This window comes from Odontesthes bonariensis, chromosome 14, assembly GCF_027942865.1.
Source record: "Odontesthes bonariensis isolate fOdoBon6 chromosome 14, fOdoBon6.hap1, whole genome shotgun sequence".
Lineage (NCBI taxonomy): Eukaryota > Metazoa > Chordata > Actinopteri > Atheriniformes > Atherinopsidae > Odontesthes > Odontesthes bonariensis.
This window is the reverse complement of record NC_134519.1, coordinates 12,842,837-12,855,207: the sequence shown is the minus strand read 5'-3', so window position 1 is coordinate 12,855,207 and position 12,371 is coordinate 12,842,837. Positions and strand designations below refer to the sequence as shown.

Genomic DNA, 12,371 nt, shown 5'->3' with positions numbered 1-12,371 from the left:
GGGAATGGGATTATTGACTGAGGTTAAAGTAAATTTAGTCTACTTTTGAAACATTGCCAGGTTCATCATTTCTCTTATTAATTCAATTTAAATAAAATGTTTTTCTTCATTGAAGGTTAGAATATCTAACTGGCCCAAGGAGGCTCCAGGTTCATGGTTCAGTGAATTTAAACGGGGCAAAATCGTGAGTCTACCCACACAACCTCTTATTTTGTTTTCTCTTACCTTAAAGTCAGCATTCACACACTTTTTATGTAACTTTTTCAGTTTTGCTCCATTATCATGGCATCTCAATGGCATGGCATTCCAATAATTTTTTCTCACTAATCTCCTTCATTTGATCCCTGCCTTCCTGTCATACATGTACCTCCTGTATCATCCACATCCTTTCTTCTCTCCCATTGCTTCTCTTCTCTTACCATCCTCTTTTTTCCTGTCTCCGCCCTTTCATTAAACTACGCTCACCTTACTTTATTCCTTACCACCCTATTTTGCTTTTCTTTTCTCCTTCTCTAACCCTTTCTCTCCACTCATCCCCAGCTGAACTATGTTGATGTGGCAGAAAACACCATCAACACAGTACAGATGACCTTCCTGAAGCTGCTGAGCTCCTCGGCACGGCAGAACTTCACCTACATCTGCCATCAGTCTGTGGCCTGGTACGACGCCAAGGCTGACAACTACGACAAGGCGTTGCGCTTCCTGGGTTCCAATGATGAGGAAATGTCTTATGACAATAATCCCTTCATCAAGCCGTTGATGGACGGCTGCTCGGTAAACATTCATTTTCAAGCTCTGAGTTTGCAATTAAACTTTTCTAAATCCCATGAAATCCCAACTAATCCTCACAAATATGTAGACAGTTTCAGAAAAGTGTCGGCAATTGTCTATAGTTGACGTAACAGCAATGGTGCAATCAAGCGCAGGTCAGTAGTTGGAGTGGGCACTCTGAAAAGTAGGTACAGACCATGTCTGGGCGGCAGCTTTTGCTTTTATATTAATCTTTTTTGTGAAGTCATTGCCAAGTCCTTTTGGAACTGTGGCACAGAATAACCTGTTTCAAATGGTCATTCTCTAAATCGCGTTGCAACATAAGAAATGTCCAACCTCAAATGGGCAACCTAACTGCTGAGAAACAGTGGTAACACCATCCAATTAAAAACCAATACATTTGTATATCGGAAGTCAATGCAGCACCACAAGCTGCATTATTATTGTCAAAGAAGAAAAACCATTCAAAGAAAGAAAAGGAGATCATTAACATGAGTATTTTGGTATTTATAAAACCTGTATGTATGTTTTTGTCAACAGTACGTATGAGTGGCTGCCTGTTTTTCTTTTTCATTTGTATGACACAGATTTAATGACAATATCAACTGGTAAAGCTACTGGAATTGGAGACTAAATACAATTAAATTTTGCATTTTTCCAAGAAAATGTTTATATGAAACTGTGTCTATTTCTACTTTCACCTATCCTATATATAAAAAAAAAAACATGGAGCTGTGGATCTATCTGCACAGCACCAGCACTGTAACGCATATAAATTACATGGAGAGGACTTTTTTTAATCTGATTTAAACTTCAATGAATAGTCAATTGGCTACTCTTCTTGTATAAAAGCAAGTTGATAAAAACGATAGTAAAAACAAGATCTTACCATTGATATATAAATGAATATATATGTATGTATCTGCTGTTAAAACACTGTTGGAACTGTCTAACAATCTGCTTTTTTGCACCTTCTCTGTTTGCAGATGAAGCAGGGCTATTCAAAGTCAGTGATGGAGATCAACACTCCCCGCATCGACCAGTTGCCCATCATTGACGTCATGCTGAATGACTTTGGGGAGTCCAACCAGAGGTTTGGCTTCGAGGTCGGCCCCGTGTGTTTCCTCGGCTAGACGCGCCCCTAGACCCCCGCTGAAGGACAGGGTCAGAGGGTACATATTAACACCCACATGCTGAGTTCTGACAACCATCACCTTCTCTCAACGCAAAGCAAAAACCTGTGTTTTCTTTTGTTGCCAAGAAGATCCACTCATTTCTGGAGAAGAAAAAGAAGACATCTGCCCCCAGGCCCTGTCATGTAAGCGCTGCCCAGGGGAAACTACTCCTTGCCCTTGTAGGGCCAGAATCACATGACTTTAACTTGTAATGGGAGTGACATCAGGAAAAGGACATTTGATGCCGTGGCGGACAGTTGCACACTTTCAGCAACAGAGAGAGAATCCACTCACCCCAAGCCCCAGCCCCCCTCCAGCATCCTCCCACCACACCTCCCTCTCTGGATGCTCCAGGTGCTGCTCTGAATACAACCACAGAGGTGCTTTTGTGCAGAATCACAAAACACTCAAGGTGCTACAAAAGTGCTTTTTGATAAAAACTGTAATTATTATTATAATTATTTTGTACAATATTGTTCGAATCCACTCTAAAAACCTGCATGTGCCAGCTCTTAAAGTTTGAATAAATATTTGGTAAACTATCCTAGAATAAATCCTATGAATATATTTAATGTCTCTCAAGAACACATTTGATTAGAAATATGTCTTTTGTAAACATCCATAGCTGACATTTGACAAAAGCCAAATGTTTGTCTGAAATAATCCTTTTGTAAATAATATCACTATCATCATTTGACTTTTATGAGCTTAAACAAAAAACTTGAACACAAACACCAAAAGCAATAAAGCATTTTGTATGTTTTGACGTGACAAACCAGATAGAATATCCATCGGGAAATTAAGCCATAATTAAATGAGACAGTAATATAAATATTTTAAGACAGGGCTTATTCTTCCGGCTAGCTGATATACCTCAGTTTCTTTTAAAAAGGTGGACGTATTTGTCTCTACAACAATGATCTTCATAACACAGTTAAATTTAAATTTTTTGTAGTTTTTTAACTTACAAAAAACTGTTTTATGTCATTCAAATTTGTTCAGTTGTTTAAAAAAAAACAGAAAAGAAAAATAGCAGATCACAGAGAGGCCCTGTGGATATTTTCTTTGTAACAGTGAACTAGACGTTTTCATGTGCCTTGAATTGTTCATTCAAAACTATTAAAAACTGGGTTCTAAAAATGTTTAGTTGGATGTCTGTATTGTTGGCTATTCGAGGGCAGAAACTAGTAGTGCTCTTTTTTGTGATTCTGCGCTGCATATGACCTTTCTTTGTTGCGATTATTAAATGAGAACAACTGGTTCCTCGCATTTGAGTTCACTTGATTGACCTTTTCAGTCTTTTTCTCTGACTCAGATTTGACTTTGCTCAAGATCTGTTTGCATCTTCACTTCCTTAGCTTAAAGCTATGATAGCCAAAACTTTAGAGCCGCTTTCAAACCTGTGTAATTATAGTATGTTTACAACCTATGTACAACTGAAATAAATATTTGGTGCTTTGCTAAGTGCACATGGAAATCATTTGCATTCACTTGCAGATTAAACTGTATGATAGCAAACTCCATATGACGGGTTTACATTACTAAGGAGCTTGCTTCCACAATGCATAATGAGATCTAACCACACTTGATACTTATAATGGCATTTAGTTACACCACTGGCCAAAATGTGGTTTTACTAACAAAAACACTTATAATATGGTATAATAACCAATTTTATTACTCTCCCACGTAGCAAGATGCATGCAAAAATATCTATCTAAAATGTCATCTGATTTTGTGCTGCACAGCACTGCTTAGCGCTGTCCCTTCACAGCGAGAAGGTTCCCGGTTTGAATCTCAGCTGAGATCTTTCATGTAGAGATTCAATGTTCTCACGTGCCAGCGTGGGATCTCTGTTGGTACTCCGACTTCCTCCCACAGTCCAAAAACATGCATGTCACGTTAATTGGTGGTTCTGAATTGACCCAAATAGTGAGCATTAGTGGAATGTATGTTTGCGTCTCTGTGTGGTCCTGTGATGGACTGGTGACCTGTCCAGGACAGGCTCCACCTGTTTGTCGTATGGTGGATTTTAAAAAGCATGCACAACGGATATGATTTGCAAAGGCCTTATGCATCATTTCCACCGGTTTTCAGTCCATAACTCTATCTAATATTTATGAACTTTGCCCCCTAGTGTTAGATGTAAGGAAATGCAAGTCTTTCCATCCAACGTTATCAAATATGCAAATGATTTAACCAAACAGATCTACAAAAATAATACAAGGAGAGTGGTAATTCAAAAGAGCTATGTTTGTCTGGCGATTGCTTATATGAAGAACATTAAAATACACATGAACTGTGTTTGACTTTAAAGCTAGTAGTTTGTTAATAGTATCCCAATCGCGACCTGTTTATCCACCACACCAGTTAAAGTATTTCAAATAGCAGAGTGGAAAAAGAAGAAGGTAGAAGTCCACACAACACAAGGATAATGGGGATTTCCAGAGGAATGAATGGATTTTGAGACGACTCGAATACGAACACACATTTATGCACTGCACACATACACGTGTTCACATACACTTACACACATAAATGAACATGTGTATGATCTGCTATCTTCTCATAATGGTCCAGTTTTGTCCTTTGTGTTAATTTTGAGTTAAACAACCAGCACTTGAGACGAGTTGACTACTGACAACGGCAGCTCAAAACGCTCGATCGTCACGCGATCCATGCAGTCTTCAGATAGTTCAAAGATGTACTCAGATGGCAATTCTAATGTGTATAGAGAGATGCAAAACCATAGCACAATGTGTTTTTCTAGTAAATTAAATGCAAATCAGAAGAATTAAACAAATATTTAGCTTTAAAAGCTTGACAGTTTTTGTTTATCTCATAACTTGTTCATCTTTGTTTTGATAAAAGTCCACTTATTGTATGCAATAAGAACTTTCCTCTTGGCTTTAATGTCCTTAAATTCAAACGTTTTTTTTCTTATATATTTACATTCACTGCCTTGTAGATTTTCTGAGAGTTTATTTACTACAATGAATTTCCGATATAAAACTGTAACAAACTCAGAACAGTGTGTGGAGAAGCAAACCCAAAAGCAGGACTGAAAAGGAAGTGATAAAAGACAGGCAACGGTCTCTGAGGAAGAATCCACTGGGAACAGAACAACAAGCAACATGAAACATGAAATGATCCAACAAGAAGCAAAAAAAAAAAAAATTGGGAGTCATGGGGGAATGGACAACAGGTGAGAGGTGAGAGCAACAAAATAATAAAAGAAAAGAAAAACAAGGAAATTAAAGTGCAGGAAGATAAAAAAAAAAGGGAAAACCAAGAAACCAAATACAGAGTCAAAGGCAAAACACAAAACTCACACCCTGACACAATGAATTAAATGCCAAGTAGTTTGTCCAAGTACTTTCCTCCATGTTGTCTCCATCGTGATTTTCTTTACTACATCACTTTTTTTCTCATTTTCAGTGTTACATTATATTTTCAGCCATTTTGATCCACTAAATCCACATGTCAAAACCATTTGTCCTAATTATTGTTCTTGTTCAAATTTTGGATTTGATTAATCTGTAGCTATTTTAATCCACAAAAAAAGCTAAAAACATTCAACCCTCTGAGGCTATGCCATCAGTTCACTTACATATAACAGGATACTGTGTCATTTCAGAGTTTGGTCACATCCATCCACACTAAAACTAACTGCAGAAATGGCCTCTGTGCTTTTCTTGATATGTCTCATTTTTTTTTTATTTTGCTCTTAACTGTGAATGAAATGCATACAAAGATCACACAAAGTGTAATTTACAGCATGATCTGCATAATGTTGGCATGATAATAGCTCACAGCTTTTATGTGAGCCGCTCAAGTGTCCACAGAAAATGCAAATCGACAGTAATTATCTTTTCTTTCCAGGGAGTTTGTGATTTTAGCAGTATTACACTGCAGGTACGAAAATCTGTGGAAATGAAACATGTCAACCACTGGTAATATGTTACAAAATAGATGTGAAAGAAAACCAATTATTGCTCTCATCACAAGAAAAACTGAAAACAACAAAAACAATCCATGCATTTCTTGTTTAAGTTTCCCGCAGGAAAAGGGAAAAGACTCATTTTGATAGTGGCACAGGTCTGCGCAGTTTCAGGTTTTGATTGTTGCGATACTCTGTGATAAAGAGGCAAACATCAGAACGCTCTCATGATAAAATGTTTGGCAGATATACAGTTATATAATTGTTTGACATAGCAGCACCAATGACACAACTATGACTAAACCTGTTTCTGGCCAGCCACTGTTTGCTTGTTTGACAAAGTCATTGATGCCCCCTCGAGGCATCACTGTCATGAAATCTTTACAAACATGTCAGGCCAGGCTGGCTTTATATTGTGTAATATGGTGTTATTAAAGTGTCAAAAGTAGCAGCATGCTGTTGCTTGTCTTTGTATTTTTGTCCCCATGGCGAATATCATGCTGTTAAGACAGATCCATGCTGGAGACTCAATATTTTCTCATAAGCACGCACACATTGTTGATATTTTTTAATGCACTATAATACCACCATTTGACACATCTTCAAAAGCTGTGTTGGTCTCCTGGTTGAAATTTGGCTGTTTGACCAGTTATGCATTCAAGATCTTGGTTGTTGAATACAAATTTCTGTTTGTCCTCATTTATAAGCAACACACGTATTGTACAAACCTCCGCCTCACAGCTTGAAATGCCTTATTATTGCTCTAAATTGACTTTATGATGAAAAAGATACCGAACTTTTGGCTGACTCTTTTGAACCCGTTTTCACTCTGCCGGATGAATCATTGCATCTGTTAGTTCAGCTCTCTGTGTACTTCTCACACCTGAACACTGTCATCATGTTGCGGTCAGTGAAAGCACATATGGCGATGAGTAATCATTAAGTTTGTGTGTGTGACAATTTTGCGGTAGCTGATGGACGGTCATAATTTTTCCAATTTCTTTAGATTGATACGAGGCTGGCTGTTTCTCATCTTGGAGGGCAAAAAAGATGCTTTTTCTGTTCAGTATAAACGGTGACAGGATCAAAACAGGGAAAAGGAATTAAAGCTGCAGATCAATGTCAAAGGCTGTTGCTGGGGTAAGTTGCCGGTTGCACTAAACAAAACCCCTCCAAACTCTGTTGGACTGTTCCCATCACATCACCAGGGTTGCAAGAGTCACATTAGATAAGAATTTTTTTCCAAGAATATGTGATTATTTTTCATTTCTTTGTTTCTCTATCCATTATTTTTACACCTATACAATTGAACTCCATCTAAGCTTGAATTAAACCAATGAGAAAAAAAAAGAATGTTCTGTCTAAGGGCTAAAGTTGAGAGACATACAATCACATTTAAGGAAATTGACAATTTAAGGGCTCCTCTCCTGGGGGCTTTCAAATGAGACAAACGCAACCCACACACACAGAGAAGAAAGCCTCAGCCACCTAAACACCCTTATTACTGTTCCTAGTGTTTTCCCTTTTTGTATCCTCCATATCCTCCTCGATTCTCTCCTATATCATCTCCTATACTATCTCAGTATTAGATTGCATTTATTATCTTCACAGTTGCGGATATGTGTCTTCTTATCTCACATCACACCAAAATATCACTATGAGCAGTAGTGTCCATATGTACTTTTTGCTCTACACTATAAGTATTACATTTCAAATATCTAAAAATACTCAAGGGAATAGATTTAGTTTTTTTATAAACCAATGAGCTAATGTTCAAATCAAAATCAAATCAAATCAAATTTATTTATATAGCACATTTCATGTACAAACAGTTCAAAGTGCTTTACATAAAATAAAAGCATTGCAGCAGGGAGTGCAAGAAGCATTAAAAATACATAAAAGAATATAAAAAGAAACAAATAAAATCATTTAAATGAATTTAAAAACAGGCAACAGTCTAGATAAGTTAAAAGATATTTCATGCATAGACACATGAGAACAGAAATGTCTTTAACCTGGATTTAAAAATGTCTACATTTGCTGAAAGTTTAATCTCCACTGGCAGTTTGTTCCACTTGTTAGCAGCATAACAGCTAAATGCTGCTTCTCCATGTTTAGTCTGTTGGTTTCTGTTGGCTTCTACATATGATACACTCAGTAGTTTGTGCCCACTGATCATTGTTTTACCTCACCTCTGGCAGGTGTAGAGCATGGGTGTATAATTCATAGAGATACTGAGTGACAATGTTGAGAAGAGTCCACCTGTTGACCTCATTTTTGGGGAACTTTAGGGTCTGCACTTAAGGCTTTATCCACCTTGGAAACCGATTTCAGTCGGCCACACAAACCGCTGCCACCACTATAGAAAAACAACACACAGATCCTGGAAGTGGAAGGACAGTGAGGAACTGTTTGGGTGTTTATTGGAGCTAAAAGCACAGACCATAGATTGGTTATCCCTGCTGATTTCCAATGTTTTTCTTTGACACTAAATATGTTTTAAACAGCAATCATGAATACTTTTTTCTGGTAATGTTGTAGTGCTCTGTTTTTCATGATTAAACAATGGTGATCCAGTAGGACACCAAGACAGACAACCCTACTTTCCAAATCCAAAGTTTAGCAATACTGTAGCTATTATTGTGTTTTTTATCATGTAGTTACATAAATTGCATATTGAATAGTCCATTGAAATTCCCATCTACATGTTGCAGAGCACAGTTTAATTAACATAACATAATGTCGCCCTCAGGCATTGCTATGTTTTTTACCATCCAAGCCTTCTGGATATCCATATCTCTTAATACACTGAATGTTATTTGGCTTTTTCTTACAGACCTTTTGTTGCGATTTTCTAATATAGCATTTGGTGGCACAATGAAATCAGGATTTTGAAAGTGCAATAATTTCCCTTCAAATGCAATAGGACAGTGTAGCATCTGGCAACACGTGGCAGTAAGAAAATTACCTCTAAACCTTTTCTCTTGGATCTCAGTAACATGAAATGATAATTCCCATGTTACATTTATCTGTGCCCATAAATGTGAAGAGAAGAGCTTATTTCCTGTTGATTCAAATAGATTTGTGGAAATTCAAAATTTCCTCACTTTGTTTATTTTTTACACTTAGTTCACCTTACAGCAAAACACCACTCACTGTGTGTTACATTGGCTTGTAGCCCTGGAGATATGGTGCAAACATCTGGACAGGTAACTGTTGGGAATCTCCTGCTGCTGCTGCTCCTGACAAAGACAAGTACCTTCCAGTTTCCTCCACTGAACAGCTTTTTGAATAAGAGAAGAAAACATTTGTTGTACTGGAACGCTGCTGGGTGTAAAAAAGTTTGTAACATTGTAACAAATTCAGCAAGTGCACATTTTACAAGAGAAAGGAGGATAAAGATGGCTTGTTTAGAGTGGCTAACTGTGTGTAATTTCCAGTTATTCACCAGAAACAGTCTTTATCGACTTATGTGTCTTTTGTTGGAAGATAATTGCTTGTTCTCTCTGGTGATATTCTCCTTTTTTTCACTACTCCTGCAAATTAATTATTTATACCTGTTTTGAAAGTATGTTTTAGCTACAAAAGATACATTGAGCTCATCATAAGCCACAATGAATTTGAACTGGATTGAGCCACAAAGCTAGCACAAAGCCACTTTTAAGACTAGAGGGAAACTCAATCAGAATGCAGGTCATGTCTCACTGTACAAAACCCCTTTGTTTGAGTGTATCTCCGTCTCCTATCAAAGACACTGAAGCATTCTTCATTCAAACAGTTTCATTGGGACACATTCGATCTGCACTGTACTGGGCTTTATCACCCAACCCATCAACTCATCCCTGCTGCTGAGTGGTCTGGAGACACCCCTGTTCCTCAGATATCTTGTTTTAGCTACCCTTTATTTCATTGGCATTGCCACCAGTGGAAAAGATTTATGCTTAAGTCGTTTCTGAAACCAAAAATGGGTACCAGCTCATTCAGCCTGACAGAGCTTTGCATCCTCTCGTTTCTTTCAGAAACAATGTGTTCGTTTTCTGTAAAAGAGGGAAACAAGTTCTTGGAAGGGTGAAGGTGACTCTTGCTGAGAAGGATGTGCCCTTCTTACTGTCTCTGGTCTGAATTTAAATCCAAGCACAGTAGCCATGGCTCAGATCCAAGTCTTTTTCTAATTCAATAAAAATGCTCCAGGCATATTAAACAGAAACAAAGATAAATGTTAGTGAAGATATATGTTAGTATTACAGTATATTAAGGAGTTTACAAACTGAAAGGTGCACCTACAGGATGGTCATCTTACTGAGAGCATCTCGTCAAACTCTACTGGATTACTGGTTGCAACTGGACAATGAAGGGCATTTCTTTTAAATGAAGGGCAGGCAAAGGAGCTGTATGCTTCTCTTTCATTTGCATAGAATAAATGTCACTCTTTTATGTCACTCTGATGGATCAGTTGGCAAATTGTCGGAAAGTTGAAAGTGTAGCAGAGACAAAGACATGGTTGGTATCTCCAGAGATCCATTCATTGAAATGCTGTATTCATGACCTGGCACTGACTGAACCAAATGACGTCACAGACAGCATCAACAGCAGCGCAGAGTAAGATGTATATTAGCAGATAATATGGATGCAAAATCACTAACAGTTCAGTGTCTGGGGCACAGATCCTTTCCTGCATGGTGACATGCTCAAGATTACATCAGATGTTGTCAACATGCACTAATATAGCTCGGCCTTTGCTTTTGCAACGTTTTATGATGCCTCTGTCTGCTAGTATATTCTAAAAGCCAGTTGGAAAAGCATTGGACATATACTTCTGCCCTCATGCCTTGGTGATGCACATATTGCAGCTTTCTTGGTATTCCTGCTGTGTCTTCCTGAGCGGTCCAAGCTCATCCACTGTATTTGTCAGCGATCTCACTTTCCCTATGATGAGGCAGTTTAAACTTCCTCCACCTATTTCACAGTCTTGCTATTGCCCAATATCCATTGCATTTACTCTCAAACTCTTCAAAGAATTGCTGTTTGAAAACAACTCTTCTGTTGGCATGGTAACCCAGCAAAACAGATGTTAAAAAAATTGTTAGAAGTAAAAGGAGAAACCAATCATGCAGCACAACTTATGAACCAGTGCAGAAAATCTCTCAAAAATCAATATTTTTCCTGAAAAAAGGGTCAGTGGAAAAAAACCCAACAAACTCAACACAATATATCAGAACTGATACGGCCCGCTGCTATCATGTTGCTGCACACTCTCGAAAAAAAGATAAATGTCAAACAAAAGAAGCCCCAAGGCCCACTTTAATTTCTAAAACACAATTCTGGTTCTGACAAACAAGTTTCCAGGGACCTCATATATTAACTGAGGTAAAAAAGCTTTAACAGAAGCTGGAAGAACAACTGCAGCACTATTTGCATGCACAATGAGTGCTTCACACATTATTAATACCTTGCCTCAGTTATTTGAAAACAATGTGTCATATTGGAGAATGTGATGAATGGCTCTGGCCAGACAGGGACATTGTAACTGCGCTGCGCTACAGAAAGCTTTGTGTCATTAGTTTCAGTAATATGACAGCTTTTAAATCCATTTATGTGATAATGAGATCCGAGTAATCAGCAATGTTTCTTGTGTTTTACTCAGGTCAGTAACTCAAGTTACTAAAAGCTCGTTTTCTTTTTGTATGTTCTGCATTTTATGTTTCTGTCTTTAGTTTTGCCATGTTGTGCCACTTTTTTCCTCCCTGCCATCCGACTCCCTCCCTTCGCCTGTGTTCATTCTCATCAGCTGCACTCAATCACCAATCACCTTCCACAGTATTTAGTCTCCCGGTTTGTCCTTGCTCATATTCAGGTCCTCATCGTCACTTATGTTGTTTCATGTCAGGTTTTGTCAAGATCGACTTTGAATTTGTTTCACTTCTTTTTTTTCGCAATGAAAAGAGAGTATTGATGCTACTCACGTCACATGATGAACCTTCACCTCACGGATCTTTGTTGTTCCTTTTTATTTTTTTAAACAATGGTGTGATTGACTACATTGCCACTGCTATATTCATCATAGTTTCCGTCGCTCCACTGCATCATTACAACAATAAGAGAAAACAATCACTCATCCTACAGGCTGTAGCGGATGACAAGTGCAGCTTTTTGGAGAGAATAACTTGCAGTTCTTTAGTGGACTGTGCGAACAAGTCCTACACAGTCAAACTGAAAATGAGTTTCCTGCCTGGTGAAACTGTCATTTCTCCTGTGCGTCTGCCACTTTTAGAACCTATGTGTACAGCTTCTGCCTGAGGAACACGTTTTTAAAACTTGTCTCGGACTCGTGCAGCTCTGAGGGTCACACACTCAAAAATGAGTCTGTCCATCCGGGTGTCATGCTTCCAGCACTGCTGATGGTGCTGAAACAATAAATGCCCACACAGTAATTTAAAGAAAGACCAGCTAATTATATTCCCTCTGAAGATACAGTGTCCCTCTCC

General features: G+C 38.1%; 1 protein-coding gene across 4 annotated transcripts in view; it reads left to right on the top strand.

Annotated features, from left to right (window-relative positions):
- col11a1b (collagen, type XI, alpha 1b) overlaps positions 1-2,488 on the top strand; it is a 77,199-nt gene extending 74,711 nt beyond the window's left edge. For 2 of the 4 annotated variants that reach the window (XM_075482956.1, XM_075482953.1), the window contains 3 exons: positions 116-184; positions 541-774; positions 1,758-2,488. In XM_075482956.1, the coding sequence (XP_075339071.1) occupies positions 116-184; positions 541-774; positions 1,758-1,904 (450 nt within the window). In that variant the 3' untranslated portion in view covers positions 1,905-2,488. The remainder of the gene's footprint in view (positions 1-115; positions 185-540; positions 775-1,757) is intronic. The other 2 variants (XM_075482955.1, XM_075482954.1) reach the window with 2 other exon arrangements.
- Positions 2,489-12,371: the final 9,883 nt, after the last annotated feature.